A 24,286-nucleotide genomic window follows, 5' to 3' on the forward strand; every position below is an offset into this window, starting at 1 on the left:
GCGATCCCATGGACTATAGTCTACTAGGCTTCTCTGTCCATAGGATTTTCCAGGCAAGAGTACTGGAGTGGGTTGCCATTTCCTTCTCCAGGGGATCTTCCTGACCCAGGGATCGAACCCGGGTCTCCTGCATTGCAGGCAGACGCTTTACCCTCTGAGCCAGGTTCTAGATGTGGGAGCCTCCCAGCCTCCAGGAAGTCCTGGGAAGCTGTGCTCGGTGAGGGCACAGGAGATAGGAGATGTGGGATCAGACCTATTCACATCCCTCCAATGTCAGGACCCCAGGGTTTTGTGTGGAGCACCAGCCAGGCTTCACGGGACACATGAGCAGTGATGTCATCCTAAGGGGGTGTCTGACATGGTCCCTCTGTCTGTCGCATCTGGTGAGGCTGGACTGAATGGGTCTGCTTGACGCTGGCCTTCCTGCCTGCAGTTTTCAACATTCAGATGTGCACTTTGCTTCTCAGTGCCAGAGAGAGGTTCTCAGGACCTACTCTCAGGAAGGAAGATTCTGACACAAACTTGCCTGAAGGAACAAAAGTCTCAGCACAGTGACACCCTGTGGTCTGAGGTGACACTTGCTCTCTTGAGAGACGTGGGTGCACAGTGATGCTAAAAGAGCAGAGGGAGGTGAGTCACACCCACATCACTCAAGAGCGTCCTCAGCAGAGCTGGGATGTGGGCTCTCGTGGCCTCACCCAGAATCTGGGTCTCCCCCAGCTTTCCTGGGTGCTCGATACGTGCATTCTGGATGTGCTTTAGATTCCTGACCTCAGCTTCCATTGCCCCAGGTCCTCTGCAGCCTGGAAGCTGTCACAGCGATGCCAGGAGTGAGGACCTGGCCTCGTGAGCCTGGGAGTATGGAACCTTGAAGATGACTGTTTCTGCTGCTGCCGTCCAACCATGGAAACCAACCTGACCCATCTTCCCACCTGGATTTGAACGTGCAATAGAACTAGAAGATTTGCTCAGTGCCTGATAGTGTTCTATACAGAATACAATCTAGAACCAGTGGGGAAAGTGTTTTACTTGAGCTACAGTAGGGACACCATGGCTGGAGTGTCACCAGACATGAGCCTTGTGGCATTAACCTCAGTGATGAAATCTACCCATCTGCTTCTAAAATTTAAATTAGGCATCATCTACTACAATAGGAAAACAGATAGTTCATTTCACATTTATACCACAATAGTTCTTTCTGGGGACTTTTACTGCCTTCTGCCTTGGTTCAGATGGTAAAGAATCTGCTTGCAATTCAGGAGCCCTGGGTTCAGTCCGAGTTGGGAAGATCCCTTGGAGAAGGGAATGGCAACGCTCTCCAATATTCCACGGACAGAGGAGCCTGGTGAGCTGCAATCCATGGGGTCACCAACAGATGGACATGACTGAATGACTATCACTTTCTTCACTTTTCTGCCTGAGAAAAGGTAAGAGCTTCTCCCTCAGCAGAAGCTCAGAGTCTGAGCAGAAAAACAGTCAATACACAGAATCTCGTCTACTGTCTTAAAATGTGTCTGCTAATTCATAATCAAATGACAGCTAAAGTCTGCCTACAATGGAAAATGTAGACACTGAATTCAATACTGTTTTACATTTATAGAAGGAAGATTATTTGTTTTAAATAAAACCTTTTGTTTCAACCTGGGACTTCAGTAAATAAGACTTAATCATGAGGCATGGACAGAAATTATTACTGATGTAAGTATGCAAAGTGCCTCCTTGTATAAGGCGCCCTCCTCCAGCTTTCGGTCATGCTGACCAAGGAAAAGCATAGAAATGGTTAACAGGAAGGCGTTAAGGGACCAGGTGGCTTTCACAGAGAAAGAACAAGAAGCAGAAGCAGACCCAGGAAGTCAGAGGAAAGGCTGAGGAGGGAACAGTGAGGATCTGCAGGCTGTGGGGCAGGGGCAGAGCTCGGGGGTAGGGGTTAGACAGGAGGGTCTGGGGGCTCCTGAGGGCAACAGTTCATGAGGGTAAAACCTACGTCTGAACAGAATTTGGAACGTGGTCTCCTGTCTTAGCACTGACGCTACCTTTTTCCCCCTCTCTTGAAAGGCCAGATAAATGTCTTTTTCTTTTCTGCCAACTGTTCTTTCTTCTTTGTTGTCAGGTTGGGCCCAGACTAAACCCTGCAGGGCCCCAGATTATATTTCAGTTTCTCAAAGGTAGACAGTTTTTACATCCTGCATGTTTCTTTAGACGGAAGGGAAACAAAAGCATCACCATGGAAGCTTTTATTTAGTTAAATTAATTACTTCCCTTTCAAGAGAAGACTAAAGTGAAACAACATGATTAACTTTCTATTAATTCTTCCTCACTGAGACCAGTAATAGTTCTTCAGTCTCATGTTCATTACCAACATCAATAATGCACAAGCCGAGTCATCACAAATTAGGAAAACATGCACTGACACGGCATTATTGTCTGGATTTTAGTATTTATTACTGAAAAACATACACTTTAGTACTTAATACATCATTAAGGTTTTTTATCACTTCCCCATTTGTAAATTCCTAAGTCCTCCATCAATCCTGGTTCCTACAACAGCACGATCCTCAATAAATAACAGTCAAACAAAGTGAGAGAGAAGACTGTTTATGAAGAAAGGCGTGCTTTATCAAGGTCTCATCTCTATATTATTAATATCATTTTCAAATCTTAGAAAAAAAGTTTTCAAAGTAATTCACCCCCACACTGATGTTATTGACTTTTTAACTCTCTTTAGTTAAAAAAAAATTAATCTTTTCATAGGTACAAGTTTACCCTAAAAAGTAAATAATAAATATTAATAATAACTATTTCAGATTTAATTGTTACTTTATTCTTTTTACAGTTTTATTCTTTGGAGGTTTTAGTAAGTTAACTGAATGCTATTCATTATTGATTTTACTAATTGATTTTTGCAATGATATGAAGCCTGTATTCACCAAGGAAGGGAAGGGAGAATGCTGGAGCTTCTCTTAGGTTCTTTTATCAACAGACAGCATCAGGCATGCTCTGACCTTGCCCTCTCACCCGGCTACTGTTCTCCCTGTAGTGAGAACAGGTGCCAGGAGATCCTGCCAGCCTATGGGTCACCAGCTCGAGCCTGCACTTCTACAAAGGATGTCAGGTACTTACAGGTCTGGGTATAAGTCAGCACAGGGCGGATCTTGATCCCCAAACTTCCGCAAGAGCACCTGGGCGAGCTCCAGGCCATCGTTCTCACTGCTGCTTATCGTGAGACAAAGAACAGGGGGGAGGTCAGTACTCGGCCAGGAGTTCTCAGGACATTCTGCCTCAGAGCGAGCCCCAGGTCCACCAGGCCAGGCACATGTTCCCAGCAGTGCAGTTAGAGCTCATCATTCACCTTGTTTATGGTGAAGTCAACCAGGATGAAGAGGCATCGTAAAAGCACAATTTTGCCACCACAGATAAACCCATTTTTACATATTTGCATTCGACTGCATCATTTTTCTCATCTTTTCACTTAAAATTAAAATATTACTAACTCTAGCATTTCTGCATGTTTTTTAAAAATTAACTTTAAAGGCTGCATAACATTACATCATATTAACATATTAAAGTCTATACAACTATTCTCTTAATGCCGGAGCTCTGGTTTGCTATGAATATTTGCTCTACTACACAGCCCAGCAACGAAACTTCTTATATTTGGTCTTCTGTGTGTTTCTCTATAGGCTTCCCTGATAGCTCAGTTGGTAAAGAATCTACCTGCAATGCAAGAGATTCAGGTTAAATTTCTGGATTGGGAAGATCCCCTGGAGAAGGGATAGGCTACCCACTCCAGTATTCTTGGGCTTCCCTTGTGGCTCAGCTGTAAAGAATCAGCCTGCAATGCAGGAGACCTAAGTTCGATCCTTGGGTTGGGAAGATCCCCTGGAGAAGGGAAAGGCCACCCACTCCAGTGTTCTGGCCTAGAGAATGCCATGGACTGTATAGTCCGTGGGGGTCTCAAAGAGTCAGACACGACTGAGTGTTTCTATACAGGCTTTCCAGGTGGCAATAGTGGTAAAGAATCTGTCTGTCAATGCAGGAGTCACAGGAGATGTGGGTTTGATCCTTGGGTGGGAAAGATCTGCTGGAAGAGGAAATGGCAGCCCATTCCAATATTCTTACCTGGAGAATCCCATGGACAGGAGCTTGGCAGGCTGCAGTCCATAGGGTCACAAAGAGTCAGACATGAATATGTAAACTATACTGAATATTTTCTTGATAAGAAGCCCTAGGTATGCTTTAAGTACACAGTGAATTATAGTCTCTATTTTACTGGCATGAATCTCAGAAGTTAATTAACAGTTCAAGCAGCATCCATGGGAACCAAGTCCTCCAAGATGGAATCTCCTTATTGAAGACACCATCAAAGATAAGACACCCTATTCTTCTAGTCTGGGGAAGATGTGGAAAAACACTTTACAGTAAATTTTATACATCAGTTTTACAAAACATCTTGACTTGAGAAAATGCAGAGGAAACAGTATTTTCAGTTCAGTTCAGTTCAGTTCAGTTCAGTCGCTCAGTCATGTCCGATTCTTTGTGACCCCATGAATTGTAGCACGCCAGGCCTCCCTTTCCATCACCATCTCCCAGAGTTCACTCAAACTCACGTCTATCGAGTCGGTGATGCCATCCAGGCATCTCATCCTCTGTCATCCCCTTCTCCTCCTGCCCCCAATCCCTCCCAGCATCACACTCTTTTCCAATGAGTCAACTCTTCGCATGAGGTGGCCAAAGTACTGGAGTTTCAGCTTCAGCATCAGTCCTTCCAAAGAACACCCAGGACTGATCTCCTTTAGGATGGACTAGATGGATCTCCTTGCAGTCCAGGGGACTCTCAAGAGTCTTCTCCAACACCACAGTTCAAAAGCATCAATTCTTTGGCACTCAGCTTTCTTCACAGTCCAACTCTCATATCCATACATGACCACAGGAAAAACCATAGCCTTGACTAACAGTATTTTGAAGTAAAGTGAAGTGGCTCAGTCGTGTCTGACTCTCTGCGACCCCATGGACTGTAGCCTACCAGGCTCCTCCCTCCATGGGACTCTCCAGGCAAGAGTACTGGAGTGGGTTGCCATTTCCTTCTCCAGGGGATCTTCCTGACCCAGGGATCGAACCCAGGTCTCCTGCATTCCAGGCAAACGCTTAACCTCTGAGCCACCAGGGAAGCCCAACAGTATTTTACACCTGTGTAAATTAGGCTGATTAGGAGTGGGGCTTCCCACAATTAATCACAACCATGCACATGCGTGCTGTCATTCAGTCATGTCTGACTCCTTGCCACCCCATGGACTGTAGCCCACCAGGCTCCTCTGTCCATGGAATTCTCCAGGCAAGAATACTGGAGTGGGTTGCCATTTCCTCCTCCAGAGGATCTTCCCCACCCAGGGATTGAACCCGGGTCTCCGGCCTTGCAGGCAGATTCTTTATATCTGAGCCATCTGTGAACAAATTGTGATCTTGCTGATATGCTGAAACCATAGACCTAATCCTTCATCTCCACCCAGTTATCTTACTTCTCTCAACTGGATCTTCCTGGACCTCTTACCTTTGAGAAAGGACCAGTTTTAATGGAAAAGAAATAACAACTCATTACACCAAATAAGTCATATATTTCTGCTGAGGACAACTTTACTTTCAGACCTAAGCTGGAATGCAAATACTGCTACAGCATCCAAAATCAAAACGAAAAATTATTTACAGGAAAACGCCACCTTCCTCACTACATGAAATATAACCATGAGTTTAAAATATCCAGGTGGTTTACAACTGGCCTAATCTGATTCCCTACAGCCGTGGCCAGAACTCTGCAGTGATGAAAGATGCTGAAATTTATGGCAAAGCTACATCTCATAAGTAGGCAGTGTGACCTCTGTATAAATAGTCTTCAAGTTTCTGACAAATGAGAAAACACTTTTAGAAGGAAAGGGACATATTTTCCAAGGAAATGCGGCTCGTAAAATGAAAACATTATTTGTGGCATCTGTGGAAATACTCTGAATTGCTCCCTTTCAACCCATTAATCCAAGAACAAATATGAAAGTTTGAAATTTTTTTCCTGAAAAAAATATTGATCCACAAAGTTGTTTACTAGGGATAATTATTAAAAGCAAGATTTAAAGTTATGTCTTACTTTTACCACTTTTTTGCTTAGGTCTAAAGGTCACTTAAAAAAAAAAACTAGCTTTACATTATCGATTTTGCCATAAAATTCAAATGCTTGTTCTTCGTGCATGCATGCGTGCTAAGTCATTTCAGTCATGTTCAACTCTTTGCGATCCTATGGGCTGTATCCCACCAGATTCCTCTGACCCTGGGATTCTCCAAGCAAGAATACTGGAGTGGGTTGCCATGCCCTTCTTTAGGGATCTTCCCTACCCAGGGATCAAGCCCGTGGCCTGTTCTTTAACTCCTTTTTTTTTTGTTATCTTCAAACTCATACCTGTATTTAGAGCACTGCTAGAGGCATGGGGAGCCTGTCCTTACCAGACTGCAGGAATTGGAAACAGTGCTAGATTGGGACTCCTACATGGGCACTGCTTCCTCTCCATGTCAGCACGTCTCAAAACTTCACGTGCAGCAGCACGGCCCAGGGGCTTGTTTGAGCTAATGTGGATTACTACACATCATCCCAAAGGTCTTCGTGTTGTTAACAGGAGTCCCCAGGTGTAGCTCTTGGCAATCAAACCAAATCAAGAAACGTGGGGCTTCTGGGTGGAAGTGACCTGCACACAACTCTCCCCACTCTGCTTGCTGTCCAGTGCCCTGCTGCCCCAACCCAGCCCTGGAATCTGACAGGCATCAGCTCCAGGGGATCCTGGGCTCCGTGGGCACTTACTCAAGCAGAGCTATCTCAGGGCCAGGTGACACAGGGATGGCATTTGAAGAACAGTTGCAGAGCACCCAGGGCAAGAAGAGAATGGGCCAGTCCTCCAGAGGATGGCCCTCAGAGACCTGCTGACTACAACCTCCCTGGTCTCTTGGCCCCAAAGAGGAAAAGCTGAATGAGAGGGCAGACGCCTTCCTCCTCCTAAGCCAGGGAGCGTGGAGGGAGCAGAGGAGGAAACCGCCACGGCTTGGGACCCTCTGTACTGCCCGAGCATCTCAGAACAAACATGGCCCCAGGGCCCCAGCAGCCAGAGAAACCCAAACAGCAAAGACACTCAATGAATATAAGGTTGATACAGCTAGAACCAGTTTACGTGGTTACGTTTCCTATCATACATATTTCACCACAACAAAAACAAAGTCACTGAATGAACAAACACCCTGAACCAAACTAAATAAATAAAGCAACAGTGACTGAGACTCACACGCCTACACAGGGCTTTCTTTCTGAAACCAAGAAATAGGGTTTTGAGGAAACTTCTGAGCATGAAAGGGTATGATTAACTTATGCACCACAATGCCAGACCTCACCTCTAGTAAACCAGGACATGGGGTCACCCCACTAGGGCATCCGGGATCCAGAGCAGGCAGCCAGGGTGATGGAGAGCCCTCAGCAGCGCAGCTGTGCCCACTGAAGTGGGCAGAGGCTCTCTCCTCGCCCACAGCAAACGTAAAAGACAAGAACTCAGACAAGGAAGGAACATTTCCAACAAAATTAATGATCTCCAGCAGGATCTTAGCTTTCCCCCCATATTTAGGTACACTCCTACTCTACTGAAACAAAAAGCGACAACCTGCAAAGTTGTTCTTTTCTGTTTAGTCTGAAATTAAAGACAAGTAGAAGAGAAATATGTAATCTCTGATGGGTCCCCGTCTGTAAATATGAGAAAATGAGCATCTAATATGTAGGCTCCTCTGTTTCATAATTCATGCAACATGAGAAATATCTTTGTTCTCACTTGAAAGACTTACTCTTAGAAATGGAAGAAAATATTAAAAGATCTCTAACTCTCAGACTCAAAATAATTTTGGAGTGCATTACTTTTATGAAAGATTAATCCTGTGAGAGCTGGAAGAAATGTTCACAAACAAACAACAAAAATACATAATTACCGAATTAATAACACAGCAGAGAACCTGAATTGGTACTGGCAACCAACTGGAAGCATTTCAGTGCCATGAGCCCCATGAAGAGAAATGCCCACCTGCTTGAGAAGAAAAGGTTAAGATGGGGCAGAGGAGAGGGGAAAACACTGAGAGTGGAGATTAATTGTATGTGATGCTTGATCTATTCAACATGCAAAGTAAAATGCAGAACAACCACAAAGCGACGGAGAATGTTCAGTCTTAAGAAAAACCTAACAGCTGCCTAACAGAAACAGTAGCAAGTCACGGAGTCAAAAGTGATAGAGAGCCCTTGGGAGAAATAAGCTTCCTCTCTCCCATGAACGTGGGGACTTTAGCCTGTTCTATTCACGGGACTGGGGGCAGGAGGAGAAGGGGACAACCGAGGATGAGATGGCTGCATGGCATCACTGACTCGATGGACACGAGTCTGAGTGAACTCCGGGAGTTGGTGATGGACAGGGAGGCCTGGCGTGCTGCGATTCATGGGGTCGCAAAGAGTCAGACACGACTGAGCGACTGAACTGAGCTGAACTGAACTGATTCACATGTGTGTGACCACCAAGAATGGTATCTTCCATACAGTAGGTGCATAATAGGGCTTCTGCCTGCAGTGCAGGAGACATAAGTTAGATCCCTGGGGTTGGAAGATTCCCCCGGAGGAAGGCATACTCACTCCAGTGTTCTTGCCTGCAGAATTCCGTGGAGAGAGGAGGCAGTTGGGTTACAGTCCATGGGGTCACAGAGAGTTGGATGCAACTGAAGCGACTGAGCATGCACACACAGATGCATAATAAATACTTGCCGAATAAAGGAAACAGAAGTGTTATGGGACTGCAAGTTAGTGCACATTTGTAAGGATGGTGGTGGCTGGTGGTGGTGGTGATGGTGGCTGAGTGGCTAAGCTGTGTCCCATTCTGCAACCCCATGGACTGCAGCCCACCAGGCTCCTCTGTCCATGGAATTCTCCAGGCAAGAATACTGGAGTGGGTTGCCATATCCTGCTCCAGAGGATCTTCCCAGTCCAGGGATTGAACCCATGTTTCCTGCACCAGCAGGTGGATTCTTAACCATTGAGCCACCAGGGATAATTTGGTAATATCTTCCCTGAAATTATTGATGCTATCCTGGAAAAACTTGTGACAGAAATGTATGGTAAAGGAAAAAATGTACAGTTGCACAAATCCAAAGTATTCCTACACCACTGTCCATAGTAGGAAAGCTTACCTAAATAAATAAATCTATACATGTCCCCAAATAGAGACTATTGACATAAATTATGGCCCCTCCAGGCAACATTCTATAGCAAGTCCAAGGAACTGGCACCACTGTACAAAAATAGATCCACAGTGGAAAAGCAAATGATGAATAGTGTTACAGTGTGAGCTCATCATTATAAAAATAAAAACGCATGCATGTGTGCTAAGGAACTTCAATCTTGTCCGACTCTCTGCAACACTAAGGACTGCAGACTGCCAGGCTCCTCTGTCCATGGGATTCTCCAATCAAGAATGGGAGAGTGGGTTGCCATTTTCTCCTCCAGGGGATCTTCCAGACCCAGGGATCAAACCAATGTCTCCTGTGTCTCCTGCAATGGAGGCAAGTTCTTTACCACTAGCACCACCTGGGAAGCCCAATAGTAAAAATGCCTGGATTGAAAAATATTTTATGTAACAAGGGGTAGATGACACAACAACAGGTTTGCAGTAGGTAGGGCTAGTAGGAACACATATGATTTACTTTTAAATTTAGGCTACCCTGTATCTTATAGTACTTGCTTCAAAAAACATATTTGTAATTGAAAAGCTCAACATAGTTACAGGGTTATAGAGCTTATAACTTGGAGGGTTAAAAAGTTATAGCTTATAACGGATATAACAGTTCAGTCACTCAGTTGTGTCCGACTCTTTGCTACCCCATGGACTGAAGCATGCCGGGTTTCCCTGTCCATCACCAACTCCCAGAGCTTGCTCAAACTCATGGTTCATTGAGTCGGTGATGCCATCCAACCATCTCATCCTCTGTAGTCCCCTTCTCCTCCTGCCCTCAATCTTTCCCAGCATCAGGGTCTTTTCCACGGAGTAAGTTCTTTGCATCGGGTGGCCAAAGTATTGGAGCTTCAGCATCAGTCCATCCAGTGAATATTTAGGACTGATTTCCTTTAGGATGGACTGGTTTGTTCTCCTTGCAGTCCAAGGGACTCTCAAGAGTCTTCTCCAACACCACAGTTCAAAAGCATCAATTCTTCAGCACTCAGCTTTCTTTATAGTCTAACTCTCACATCCATACATGACTACTAGAAAAACCATAGCTTTGACTAGATGGACCTTTGTTGGCAAAGTGGTTTCTGCTTTTTAATATGCTGTCTAGGTTGGTCATAGCTTTTATTCCAAGGAGTAAGCGTCTTTTAATTTCATAGCTCCAGTCACCATCTGCAAGTGATTTTGGAGCCCCCAAAAATAGTCTGTCACTGTTTCCATTGTTTCCCCATCTATCTGCCATGGAGTGATGGGACCGGATGCCATGATCTTCATTTTCTGAATGTTGAGCTTTAAGCCAGCTTTTCACTCTCCTCTTTCACTTTCATTAAGAGGCTCTTTAGTTGTTCTTCACTTTCTGCCATAAAGGTGGTATCATCTGTGTATCTGAGGTTATATATTTCACCCGGCAATCTTGATGCCAGCTTGTGCTTCATCCAGCCCAGCATTTCACATGATGTGCTCTGCATATAAGTTAAATAAGCAGGGTGACAATATACAGCCTTGACATACTCTTTTCCCAATTTGGAACCAGTTTGTTGTTCCATGTCCGGTTCTAACTGATGCTTCTTGACCTGCATACAAATTTCTCAAGAGGCAGGTCAGGTGGTCTGGTATTCCCATCTCTCTCAGAATTTTCCACAGTTTGTTGTGACCCACACAGAAAAGGCTTTGACGTAGTCAACAAAGCAGAAATAGATGTTTTTCTGGAACTCTGTTGCTTTTTCTATGATCAAACGGATGTTGGCAATTTGATCTCTGGTTCCTCCACCTTTTCTAAACACAGCTTGAGAGGGAGAGGGTGGGATGATTTGGGAGAACGGCATTGAAACATGTATACTATCATGTAAGAAACGAATCGCCAGTCTAGGTTCAGTACAGGATACAGGATGCTTGGGGCTGGTGCACTGGGATGACCCAGAGAGATGTTATGGGGAGGGTGGTGGGAGGGGGGTTCAGGATTGGGAACTCATGTACACCCGTGGAGGATTAATGTCAATGAATGGCAAAACCAATACAGTATTGTAAAGTAAAATAAAAAATAAAAATAAATAATAATAAACACAGCTTGAACATCTGGAAGTTCATGATTCATGTACTGTTGAAGCCTGGCTTGGAGAGTTTTGAGCATTACTTTACTAGCATGTGAGATGAGTGCAATTGTGCAATAGTTTGAACATTCTTTGGCAGTGCCTTTCTTTGGGATTAGAATGAAAACTGACCTTTTCCAGTCCCGTGGCCACTGCTGAGTTTGCCAAATTTGCTGGCATATTGAGTACAGCACTTTCACAGCATTATCTTTCAGGATTTGAAATAGCTCAACTGAAATTCCATCACCTCCACTAGCTTTGTTCATAGTGATGCTTCCTAAGGCCCACTTGACTTCACATTCCACAATGTCTAGCTCTGGGTGAGCGATCACACCATAGTGGTTATCTGGGACGTGAAGCTCTTTTTTGTACAGTTCTTCTGTGTATTCCTGCCATTTCTTCTTAATATCTTCTGCGTCTGTTAGGTCCATACCATTTCTGTCCTTTATTGTGCCCATATTTGCATGAAATGTTCCCTCAGTATCTCTAATTTTCTTGAAGAGCTCTCTAGTTTTTCCCATTCGATTGTTTTCCTCTATTTCTTTCCACTGATCACTGCGGAAGGCTCAGTAGGGTATAAGCTCCTCCTATACCCCGGAGGAGCATGACAGAAATCTGAACATTTGGCCAGAGAAGGCATTATTGGACATTCGTCTTACACATTTAAAGCATAGCGTAAACGAGAGATGAGAGAAGGCAAATAAAGTACACGGTCAGAGAGGAGGACCCCATTCGCAAAGGACCAGTCAGAACAGACACAGAGTTCTTCACACAGGCAGGCAGCGGAGAGGGCTTTCTGCTGGTCACACCCAGACTCCATGGGGGAGGTAAATACCAGTAACCATGGGAGATAGAAACAAACTGAATAGTTTATTCTCAGCTTTGCCTTTGGGGCCTGTATCTGTTTAAATCTCATTCCAGAACTGACGCAAAGGTCAGCAGGCATGCAGAGCTGAGCTCATGGAGCTCAGTATTTTCATCAAGAGATCATCTGACAAAATCAAAGTAACCCGACCTCCTGGCTGCCCGCACCATGCACAGCCCAATGAAGATGTAGGCTCAGCGGGGGCCGGGCACCCCGAGCCCTGGTCTCCACTCCAACGGGACGGGCTTTGCCTCCCAGAAGGAGGACGGGCCAGTCTCGGCGCTCAGTGTAAAGACACCATGGCAGATGCCCAGCAACGATGCTCTGAACGCAATCTGGCAGAGCCAGCCCGCCCAGGACAAGGGTCTCAGGGCCCAGGGACACCTCTCGGGTCCCCAGCTCCACTGTGCTGTGAGTGAAACAGCACCCCTCGAAGCTCTGAGAAATTCCTATGTAAACATATCTGGTGGCAACACTCAAACTGGCCTGAACATGCTGGCAGAAATAGGGCCTAATCTGACTTGGAGCTGTGCCTGGACCCATCCTGTTTAGAGAGAAAAATCCAGACATTTCTCTGTAGAGGGGCGTGCACAGTTGAGGGCCGGTGTCTGGAAGCAGCCTTGAAGTGTGAAATATGCAATCCATATACTCTACTAAGGGCCTGCCGGGTGGCGCTAGTAGTAAAGAACCCTCCTGCCAATGCAGGAGATGTGAGAGATGAGGGTTTGATCCCTGGGTCAGGAAGATCCTCTGGAGAAGCAAATGGCAACCCACTCCAGTATTCTTGCCTGGAGAATTCCATGGACAGAGGAACCTGATGGGCTACAGTCCATGGGACCGCAAAGAGTCAAGACACGACTGAGTGACTTAGCACGCACACACACATGTACTCTTCTAAAGTCATAACCATCCTGGACCAGAAACAGCCCTCCCAGTCCTGTGGGCCTGTGGGTGGCTGTGTTCCCAACTCTCTGCACATCAGAAGTCATGGCCCTTTCCGCCGAGGGGACTCGGCTACCTGGGGGTTGTAGGGGGTGGGCAGGACCCCCAGGGACACAAAGGTTGGACCAGGTCTGCCTCGTGTGCCCTTAGCATCTATCACAGGACAGACTCCAAAAAAGCAAAACTATTCAGCACTCACCCTCAAGTACACAGACCTCCAAAATGATGACAATTTGTGTATATTTGAAATTCTTCAAGAATCAGAGCTACCGCTACTCATAACCTGTCCGGAGGTAATTTGGAAGCACAAGGGGGAAAAACAAGGGAAGGTTCTTACCTGAAGAAGTAGGTTTCTGCCTTGTCGTAATGACCCAGTGTCAGTTTGAGGGGAGGGTAGTTGATGGCCAAAGGTTGGACCATGAACAAGGCCATTGCCAAGGCCACGAAGAGCACGGGCAGCAGCAGGTCAGAGATGGTGCCCTTCCAGGCCCGGCCAGCGTGGAGAAGCCGCTTCCGCAGGAGGGCAGCTGTCTGTGCCAGGAGAAGGGGGACACCCCGCATCAGGGGGGTGCCAGCAGGTGTGCGGTCTGCAAGGAGAGGAAGATGTGGCAGGTCTGAGTCCCCGGGATTCCTGCGGCGTCCCTGACAGCCCCCACCCTGCTCTCATCCTGCAGGTCCCTGCACCAACAGTCTCGAGTGTACCCTAAGTCAGGACACCCTGGGAAGTTTCACACACAGGGCATCTCACAACATCAAACACAAGGACAGACATCGTAGATAGCCTCCCTTGGCTCCTGCAGCTGAAAGGGGGTGGGCAGATGGGAAAGGACAGGGAGAAAGGCTTCCTGTTTATTCCTACAGATTAAAACAAAGCCTGTGACATGACCTTCAATTCTAAGCCACCAACAGAGGGTTGGGGGTGGCAGAGATGGTGCTGCCCAAATGAGACCTCATCTCCAGGCTCCTTGCCTCTGTCCTCACGAGTCCCCACCTCTGCCACTGTTACATCTCATTTTGGATCCAGGCAGCACACACCTGCCTCCCCCAAGGTCCCCATGAAGCCCACACCTGCATCCCCTGCCCATCCCAGACATCCCAGGTGAGGAGGAGCCTGGGGCAACCTCTGGGGCAGCAGGGGGTCCCAGCCTCTAATTCGCCCCCACATAGCCTGTCAGTATCAGCAGTCCAGGCCTCCCTTCCTGACATGGCAGATCTGAAAATGGCCCTCCATGAACAGAGGGGCAAAACGCAGACCCAGGAAGTACAGTGTGAGCTGGCGCCCTGGCTCAGTCCTTCCACCAGGCTCCCTCCTAGGCTGGGCATCTGGGTCCACACCCCACAGTGAACCTGCCTCCATTCCCACAAGTGATGCCAGCGGCTGAGTCCTGCAATGAGGACACCAGGCAGAGCAAACTGAGGCGCCCAAGGACCACTGTCTCCAGCTACGTCTAGAGGGCGACATGGCTCAAACCACCGGCCAGGCCCATGGGCCCCCAGTGAGTCCTCCTAAGGCCCGGTACTAGAAATGTGGATTTCTGAAAGAACAGATATGGGAGCTCCCTGGTGGCCTAGTGGTTAGGATTCTGGGCTTGCACCACTGGCAGCCTTAGTTCAATGCCTGGTCGGGGAGCTGAGGTCCACAAGCCATGCAGAATGGCCAAAAAAAACAAAATAAAAGAACAGATATGGTAAATTGATCATGCTGCTAAGTCGCTTTAGTCGTGTCCGACTCTGTGCGACCCCATAGACGGCAGCCCATCAGGCTCTTCTCTCCCTGGGATTCTCCAGGCAAGAACACTGGAGTGGGTTGCCATTTCCTTCTCCAATGCATGAAAGTGAAAAGTGAAAGTGAAGTTGCTCAGTCATGTCCGACTCTTAGCAACCCCATGGACTGCAGCCTACCAGGCTCCTCCATCCATGGGATTTTCCAGATAAGAGTACTTGAGTGGGGTGCCACTGCCTTCTCTGAAACTGATCATACCGCTTATTAATACAAACATCAAATTGCTATATAGTTAATAAAAGAGCAATGAATAAGCTTAAAGTCCCAGAGAAAATATTTCTACAGAAACTACCATTTGAAAGATAAATGATTGATAATGGCACTGAGAACAGAAGTGCAAAGGCACGTAAGTGGACGTGTAGAACACACTTCGGGAAAATCCTGCATCTGCAGGTCCTCAGTGAGCACCAGGGCGTGGCAGGCTCTGATTTCTGGCCTCAAAAAAAGGCATAAAGTAGGGACTGAGATACAAGTATGAGCAATCCAACACAACGTAAACACAACAAAACAATGCACGCGGAGTCCAGGCAGGGTTGAAAGGGTTGGTGCCAAAGACACAGTCTTGGGAGGTTTAAGAGGAACGTGCAGACGCAGAATCTTTAGGACTCCAGAGATGTCTGAAAGAAAATGTGGATGTTTAAAGATGAACATGACACACTAACCCTCATGGTATATTCTGTGTGAGATGCAGAGTATATGTGGCCAGTGGCAGAGGTGGAGCTTAAAGATTAATACACAAAGCAGAAATAGAGGCACGTGGACGTCCCCAGTGGCCCAGTGGTTAAGAATCCACCCGCCAATGCAGGGGACACAGGTTCGACTCCTACTCAGGGAAGACTCCACGTGCAACAGGGCAGCTAGGTCTGTGCACCACAACTCCTGAAGCGGGGCTGGAGAGCCCACACACTGCAGCCACTGAGGCCCGTGTGCCTAGAGCCTGCGCTCTGCAACAAGAGACGCTGCTGCAGTGAGAAGTCCACGCGCTGCCACCGGGGGAAGCCCGTGCCCAGCGCGGGCAAAAATTAATTAATTCAAAACCTGAGTATTGTTCTAAAAAGAAGAGAAATAGAGACAGACGTAAAGAACAAATATATGGAGACCAAGTGGGGCCCAGGGAGTGGGATGACTTGGGAGACTGGGATTGATATATATACACCACTATGTATACAATAGGTAACTAATGAGGACCTGCTGTACAGCAGAGGGAACTCCACTCACTGCTCTGCGGTGACCTCAATGGGAAGGAAATCCAAAAACAGGGGCTATATGTATACATATGGCTGATTCATTTTGCTGTACAGCACAAATTGACACAGTAATGTAAAACAAATATACTCCAAGGAGATAAATAAAGATAGACACTGACTCATGGAGCTCTTTACCAGCCACTTGAAGGATTACAGATCTTTACTGGACTGAAGGTCCCATGACAGGATACACATTATGATATAAAGTAAGATTTTACTGTAAAACAAGGAGCACTCTCTAACAAGGGTGGGCACTGTGTGGTGAAAACGGCGGTTAATACTTTCAACTATATATCAGATTCTCTAGGGGAACTTTTTGAAGAATGCTGATTCCCAGGTCCACCTCCAACAGAATCAGATCTTCAGACTCACAGATAAAAAGACTCAAATTTAAAAAGAGAAAAATTTCCCAGAGGCTCCTGATATTCAGCTGGGTTTGTGAATGGCTGATATAATGCACAACCAATGAGGATTCACATGTAACTCATGAAGCAGTTATTAAATGAGCAGATGGAAAGATTCTAGTGCTAGAAAAAGGTGTATTATTAAGCTAAATATGATCCTTTCTCACATAAATACAGATGTGAACATAAAATACCCCCTTCCCAATCATTTTAGGAGATTCTGGTGTGGAATAATACTGATGCTGGGCATTATGTGTGCAGATCTATTAGGATAATTATGTGAATTATCTAGCTCAAGCTGAAATAACTGAGATGTTGCCAGTTGCCAAACCCCTAGATTTCCAAAACGATTGCTGAGATAATTGCTTCATGTTCACAGCCTTGGGCTCAGGAGCTCTTTCTCTGCCAGAACAGAATGCCTCATTCTTTCAATTCAAACCGGAAGTCACTGGTGGACCCTGGGGCTTGGTCTCTGCCACGCCTCTGGACACTGTCCACTGGAAGTCACACTCCTTGGGCCAGCCTCTAAGCAGCATCCTTTGAGTGTATGTTTGGCCACCACAGCTGCTTCCATTCTGTGCATCTTCTCACATACACGTACCTTCTCACACACATGCACCGCAGGCCGTGACTGCAAACACCTGTTCACGTCACAAACAGTCTGTCTATGCAGCAGATGCTACAAATGGAAAGAGGATGTGACTACCTGGGTGTTGGATTTCCCTGGTGATGGAGGAGCAGGACCCAAGTCAGAGAATGGCCCTGTGCCCTCTGGCCATCACTGCGGGGTGGGTACAGCCTCATCTTTTAATCCATGTAAATTAGGATTTGCATCCAATCTCAGCCAACAAGCTGTGTAACTTCTGGAAACCTACCTAACCTCTCTGAATGCCATTTCCCTCAGTTGTAAAATACAGACGTGTAGTATTTTCCCTTAAGATAGTGAGGATTATTATTACCACACTTATTAAACTACCAATAATAGTAAATGCTCATCAGACAGACCCAATAAGTCTGCGGGGAAAGGTGTTTCTTATATTAAGAAAAATGAATTTCCCCCAGCTTCCCATAATCATTAATTGTACATAAATGGAAAAAATAAAGGGCTAAGATACGAGGCTAAGAGAGCTGATGTCATGAATCAACACCAATCAAATTATCATGGCTAAACTCATAAAAGTATTCATATGAATAATTTAACAGACAAAGCTGAAATACTGGGCCAAACTGCTATGAATTGTCTCATTTGACTTATGAGTCCAATTATATTCAAGGACTCCCATTACACCCATAATTATTCACCCTCATTTACCCTGACCATCATATTGCTTAGGTAGGATGTACAAAGGTTTTTTTTTTCTTTTTTTGGGGGGTCAGATCGCTTTGATTGTTGAAACATTAATGCCTACTAAGAAATAACTTAAAAGGTCAAGGACTCTGCATATACCCCAGAGTGTGATCTCCATATCACCAAGTGCATCCAAATATTCTCAAATAATTTAAAATAAAGCATTACAAATGTAATGCCTTTAAATCAATTTTCTAAAAATGAGTACTCCAAAAGAAAACCGGGCTAACAGCATATCTGAATATGCAGGTCATTAAAAATACTACAAAATAGCAAAAATATGCTTACTGGGAAATCAGCTATTTTCATGGAAGAAAATTTATCTAGAAAATTAAAAAAGAAAATTTATCTGGAAAATAAATGTTCAGATGATCAACATGGTAAGGATTAAAAACAATGTGAATCCCTACTATCACTGAGTGTTTTAGGAAATTGACCTTATCAGCAGCAGCGCTGGGAGAACAGACCTGGCCAGTCTCTCTGGGGGAAGCAAATATGAGCCCCCTCTGATCAGCTTAATTCCAATCCGAGAGTGGGATTAGTGAAAAAAGCAAGAGAAATTCATCAAACAGAGCAAACAAGGTGGTTTGTTACATCCTATAGAAGACAGTAGCAAGAAGCTGGAAACAAATGTCTGACACACAGGGATGAACTGAACAACTTATAATACAACCATGCAGTGGAGAAAAATGCATTACAACATAACACCTGGGGAATAAGTTACTACTGTTTTGTGTATACACCTTAGTGAAAAGTTGTCTTTCATGAATTGCTACACTCTATACATTATTTGAATTTGACCAAGTGATTTTTTTTTAGATTCGAAAAGCTGAAGTGTTATATATATTTTCAGTCTACTTACTAAAGATTTATAACTCTTTGTGCAGCAAGATCAAGCTACTTCAATTCCTTCTTCATAATTTCTGGGTTTTAAACAGTGAATATTTATGCATCTTGTAAGCTTACAATCCATGGGGTCTCAAGAGTTGGACATGACTTAGAGATGAAACCACTACGAATCAATAATTATCTTGTAAAGGCTGTATATTTATCTGGGAAATGAGGTATGATTTTATGAAACAGAAACAGTATCTTTCTTTATTCACTGAGTTAGAGATTTTTACCATTGAAGTGAATCTTAAATGTAGTAATTCAAACCTTTCACTTATTTATACACAGACCCAGTTCAAGAGAAACTGTGAACAAAAGTTAAATTTGGGAGAACAAAGCATGGACTTTATGATGTATAAGTGCTTTGCTAGACCCTTAGATTGTCTCTTTGAACAGACTGCTCAAAGCTTTTAGTCCTGCAATAGAGTCAAATGTAACAAAACATGACAATCAACCAAGACCAACACAGCATACTCTGTTCAACAGTGGGTCAGACTTCTCCGAAGAGCTGTCACTGCCAGAAATTCAAGGAGTGAAAAATGTTCTCTGATGGGTATGGAGGGGTGCCTGGTGTAGGAGAGGACCTCCAGGAAGGAGAAACGAATTCTGAGACAGAAACATGGTAAGCTGGGTATTACGGATGTGGCCAGCCCTCCCTATCTGCCTCAGATCAAAAATATTCAAGAAAAAATGTTCCAGAACATTCCAAAAAGCAAAACTCAGATTTGTCACACACTGATAACTATATCACTGCAGATGGTGATTGCAGCCATGAAATTAAAAGATGCTTACTCCTTGGAAGGAAAGTTATGACCAAGCTAGACAGCATATTCAAAAGCAGAGACATTACTTTGCCAACAAAGGTCCGTCTAGTCAAGGCTACAGTTTTTCCAGTAGTCATGTATGGATGTGAGAGTTGGACTGTGAAGAAAGCTGAGCACCAAAGAACTGATGCCTTTGAACTGTGGTGTTGGAGGAGACTCTGAGTGCCCCTTGGACTGCAAGGAGATCCAACCAGTCCATTCTAAAGGAGATCAGTCCTGGGTGTTCTTTGGAAGGAATGATGCTAAAGCTGAAACTCCAGTACTTTGGCCACCTCATGCAAAGAGTTGACTCATTGGAAAAGACTCTGATGCTGGGAGGGATTGGGGGCAGGAGGAAAAGGGGATGACGGAGGATGAGATGGCTGGATGGCATCACTGACTCGATGGACGTGAGTCTGAGTTAACTCTGGGAGTTGGTGATGGACAGGGAGGCCTGGCGTGCTGTGATTTATGGGGTCGCAAAGAGTCGGACACGACTGAGCGACTGAACTGAACTGAACTGAACCGATAACTATACACGATTTACATTTGTATCGGGTATTAGAAGTAACCTGTAAGCATGCGTGCTCAGTCACTCAGTCGTGTCCAACTCTCTGCGACCCCACTGACTGTAGCCCACCAGGCTTCTCTGTCCGTGGGATTTCCCAGGTGAGAATACTGGAGTGGGTTGCCATTCCCATCTCCAGAGGACCTTCCTCACCCAGGGATCAAACCTGCATCTCCTGCATTGGCAGGTGGATTCTTTATTGCTAGACCACCTGGGAAGCCCTGCAAGTAATCTAGAGGTGATTTTAAAATATATGAGGGTGTGCATAGATTATATGCAAGTACCATTTTACAGAAGAAGCTTGAGCCTCTGGGGATTCTGCTGTCCAGGGAGTCTGGGAACCACGCCCACCCCTTGGACACGGAGGGACAACTATGTTTTCTACTGCACCCCCGTTATGACATGGAATTTCAAAATTATCAGCAGACAGTAAAAAGCTTACACCATTTCATCTGTTCTCACCAGTCCAAAAACTAGAATCAGTGAGCTGTATGGAAAACTAACAGCGCTGGATGGTTCCTGGGGGGGGGATATGCTTTCGGTTAACCTGGTGGATACCTGTGGATGGGCATTAACATTGAAAACATGTCACAGGGACACAGCATCGGGCCCCAGAAACCCCAGCCTCACGTGGACACACTGACCTTTGGGCAGGGGTTGTCCCACCAGTGACCCTGTTCAGAACACAAATGCAGGTGGGGTGGCTCCCAATCTCTGTTCCGGTAAAGACTATAACGGTTTGACATTTATGCAAATTCTGACTGAATTACGAACAAGAATTCATACCATTAAAAGAGGAAAACAAACAAAATAAAATATCCTCCAATTAAGAAAGGAAGGAAAGTGGGCAACAGGGGTGGGAAAGAGAGAAAAAGAGGAAAAGAGGAAATTGAAAAAAGAATGAGGAAAAATCTAAAAGGAAGTTTTGTGACACATTATAGGCTTATTAATATGACATAAAACCCAAAATGCATTTACTTCTTAAATGTTAAACATGATAATATAAAAATATATAAAACATAAAACCATGCAAGTTACTGTAACTTTTGTTAACTATTCTTTTATAAAGCAAATGCAATGTTATGTTGAATTCTTTAAAAAGCTAACAGAGTCTATTTTATCTAAATTGTTTTGAAAATAATTTCACAACTCTATTTTACCCAACTTTTATAGCATTTTACCTGTTCGTTTCTTGTAATAACCATACTATTTTCTTAGACATGATTTTTCTTTAAAAAAAGAAAAAAGTAGGTGATAGAATAATTTTCTACATGACAAGCCACTGAACGTTCCAGTTTCTGTACAGGTATATATCCTTGATTTGGTTCTTTAAAAAGCACTATGACTGGTGAAAAGATGTTCAACATCGTTAAATGTTCAGTTCAGTTTCTCAGTTGTGTCCAACTATTTGCGACCCCATGAATCGCAACACGCCAGGCCTCCCTGTCTATCACCATCTCCCGCAGTTCACTCAAACTCATGTCTATCGAGTCAGTGATGCCATCCAGCCATCTCATCCTCTGTCATCCCCTTTTCCTCCTGCCCCCAATCCCTCCCAGCATCAGGGTCTTTTCCAATGAGTCAACTCTTTGCATGAGGTGGCCAAAGTACTAGAGTTTCAGCTTTAGCATCATTCCTTCCAAAGAACACCCAGGGTTGATCTCCTTTAGAATGGACTGGTTGGATCTCCTTGCAGTCCAAGGGACTGTCAAGAGTCTTCTCCAACACCACAGTTCAAAAGCATCAATTCTTCGGCGCTCAGCTTTCTTCACAGTCCAACTCTCACATCCATACATGACCACAGGAAAAACCATAGCCTTGACTAGACGGACCTTTGTTGGCAAAGTAATGTCTCTGCTTTTGAATATGCTATCCAGGTTGGTCATAACTTTCCTTCCAAGGAGTAAGCATCTTTTAATTTCATGGCTGCAATGTTAGAGAAACACAAATCAAAACTACAGTCACACCTGTTAGAATGGCCATCATCAAGAAGTCTACAAACAATAAATGCTGGAGAGCGTGTGGAGAAAAGGGAACGCTCCTACAACTGCTTGTGGGAATGTAACTTGGTTCCCACACTATGGAGAACAGTATGGAGGTTCCTTTAAAAACTAAAAATAGAGCTACCATATGACCAGCAATCCCACTCCTAGACACATATGCAGAGAAACACGTGGTTTGAAAGGCTTCATGCACACCAATATTCACTACACTATTTACAATAGCCAGGACGTGAAAGCAAACCAAATATCCATCAACAGAGGAATAAAGGTGTGGTACATATATACAATGGGATATTACTCAACCACAAAAAAGGATGAAACAATGCCAACTCCAGCAACACGGAGGGACCTAGAGATTGTCATACGAAGTGAAGTAAGTCAAACAAAGACAAGCACTGCATGAAGTCACTTACATGTGGAATCTAACATATGAAACAAATGAAGTTATTTATGAAACAGAAACAAACCCACAGACATAGAGATCAGACTTTTGGTTGCCAAGGGATGGGGGGTGAGGGAGGGAAGGAGTGGGAGTCTGAGAACTGTGGATGCAAACTGTTATATGTAGGACCGGATGAACAACAAGGTTCTACTGTTTAGCATAGGGGACTGTATTCAATCTCCTGGGATAAACCATAATGGAAAAGAATATGAAACAGAATGTATATATCTGTATAACTGAGTCATCGTGCTGTATAGCAGAAACTTTCACAACACTGTAAATCAACTGTACTTTAATAAAATTTTTAAAAACCACCGTGACTGTAATAACCAAAAGGTTAAAGGAATCAAATTAGCATTTTACTTTGACATACAGTCACCCCTTATGCCTAGCCATATTTTTTTTTAATAATGTAAAGGTTGCCAAAATCCCTTTGTTTAAACCTACCTTGGAAAAACAGTGACTTGACCTTCAGAGAACCAGGGTGCATCCCAGCTCTGCCACGAGCTGCAAATATCACCTGGGCAAGTCACAAGCTCAGAATTTGCATTTTGTCTTAAGTGCACCAAAGTCAGGTCCTCCGAAAGCATCTAAAGGGCCTCACTCTTGAGTTTTCAAACCTGAGCTCCCTCCAAAGTTCTAACACATGATTAGGAAAGAGGACTTGGGGACACTTTCCACTGCACCCCCATCTCGACCCCAGCCCTGGCCCTCATCTCTGGTTGGATGGGTGAAGGCGTGGCTGGACATTGACCAGATGCTGGATCCAGCGTCCCCATCTATTTGTAACTCACTGGGCTGTGGCCCCCCTGCCCTCACCCCAGGCCCTTCTCCCTACTTGGCAAACAACCCCTGTGCATTTCCCCAGGCCCCATACCCTCTTGGTTGTGAAAGTCATGCCCAGTGGGCCTCATGTAAAGCTGTCCTCAAGCCACCAGTGGTGGCTCCATGTCAATCTGATTTTAATCAGCATAAACAACAACGCTGAAGCAGGTGTCAAAGCAACAACACAACTCTGCGGTGTATAGAGACATAAATACAGCTGCCCACATACCCCCAAGGCAGCTGCAACCATCAGGAAGGAGCAAACAAGGTACCAGTTCAGGATGCCCAACTCAATCTCCACCCACTTCGGCAAGCGGGAGTGTGTGGAGGGGGCGGGAAGCATCCAGGGCACATCCATCCTCAGCTTCCTGAGGACTGGCAGGCCCCTAAAGGTGCCCAGAGCTCTCCTGTCTGATTTACCCGAGTAGGTCCCATGACTTTTGAGGCAATGACTACACTTCAGAGAAGTAAAACACATTCTCTGTCAAATATTTCACAAGAAGATGAGACTCCAGTTCAGGAAATGAGGATGATAACTATTCATCACCAACCTTTCCAGGTGGCGCCAGTGGTAAAGAATCCACCTGCCAATGCAGGAGACTCAAGAGCCGTGGGTTCAATCCCTGAGTCAAGAGAATTCCCTGGAGTAGAAAATGGCAACCCACTCCAATATTCTTGGCTAGGAAATCCCGTGGACAGAGGAGCCTGGCAGCCTACAGTCCATGGGGTCACAAAGAGTCAGACACAGCTGAGCACACATATCACCAGGCTCGGGAGCTTGCTCTGGCATTTCTGATCTGCAT

At 45.1% G+C, this 24,286-nt stretch overlaps 1 protein-coding gene across 1 annotated transcript in view; it reads right to left on the reverse strand.

Moving 5' to 3' along the window:
* The window catches only part of ABCA13 (ATP binding cassette subfamily A member 13), a 388,784-nt gene that overhangs the window by 154,317 nt on the left and 210,181 nt on the right, over positions 1 to 24,286 (reverse strand). Inside the window, exons 43-44 of the mRNA XM_068973151.1 lie at positions 13,507 to 13,783; positions 3,121 to 3,210 (exon numbers count right to left, since the gene is read on the reverse strand). Coding sequence (XP_068829252.1) covers positions 3,121 to 3,210; positions 13,507 to 13,783 — 367 coding nt within the window. The remainder of the gene's footprint in view (positions 1 to 3,120; positions 3,211 to 13,506; positions 13,784 to 24,286) is intronic.

Source organism: Capricornis sumatraensis, chromosome 5 (assembly GCF_032405125.1).
Source record: "Capricornis sumatraensis isolate serow.1 chromosome 5, serow.2, whole genome shotgun sequence".
In the NCBI taxonomy this organism is placed as follows: Eukaryota; Metazoa; Chordata; class Mammalia; order Artiodactyla; family Bovidae; genus Capricornis; species Capricornis sumatraensis.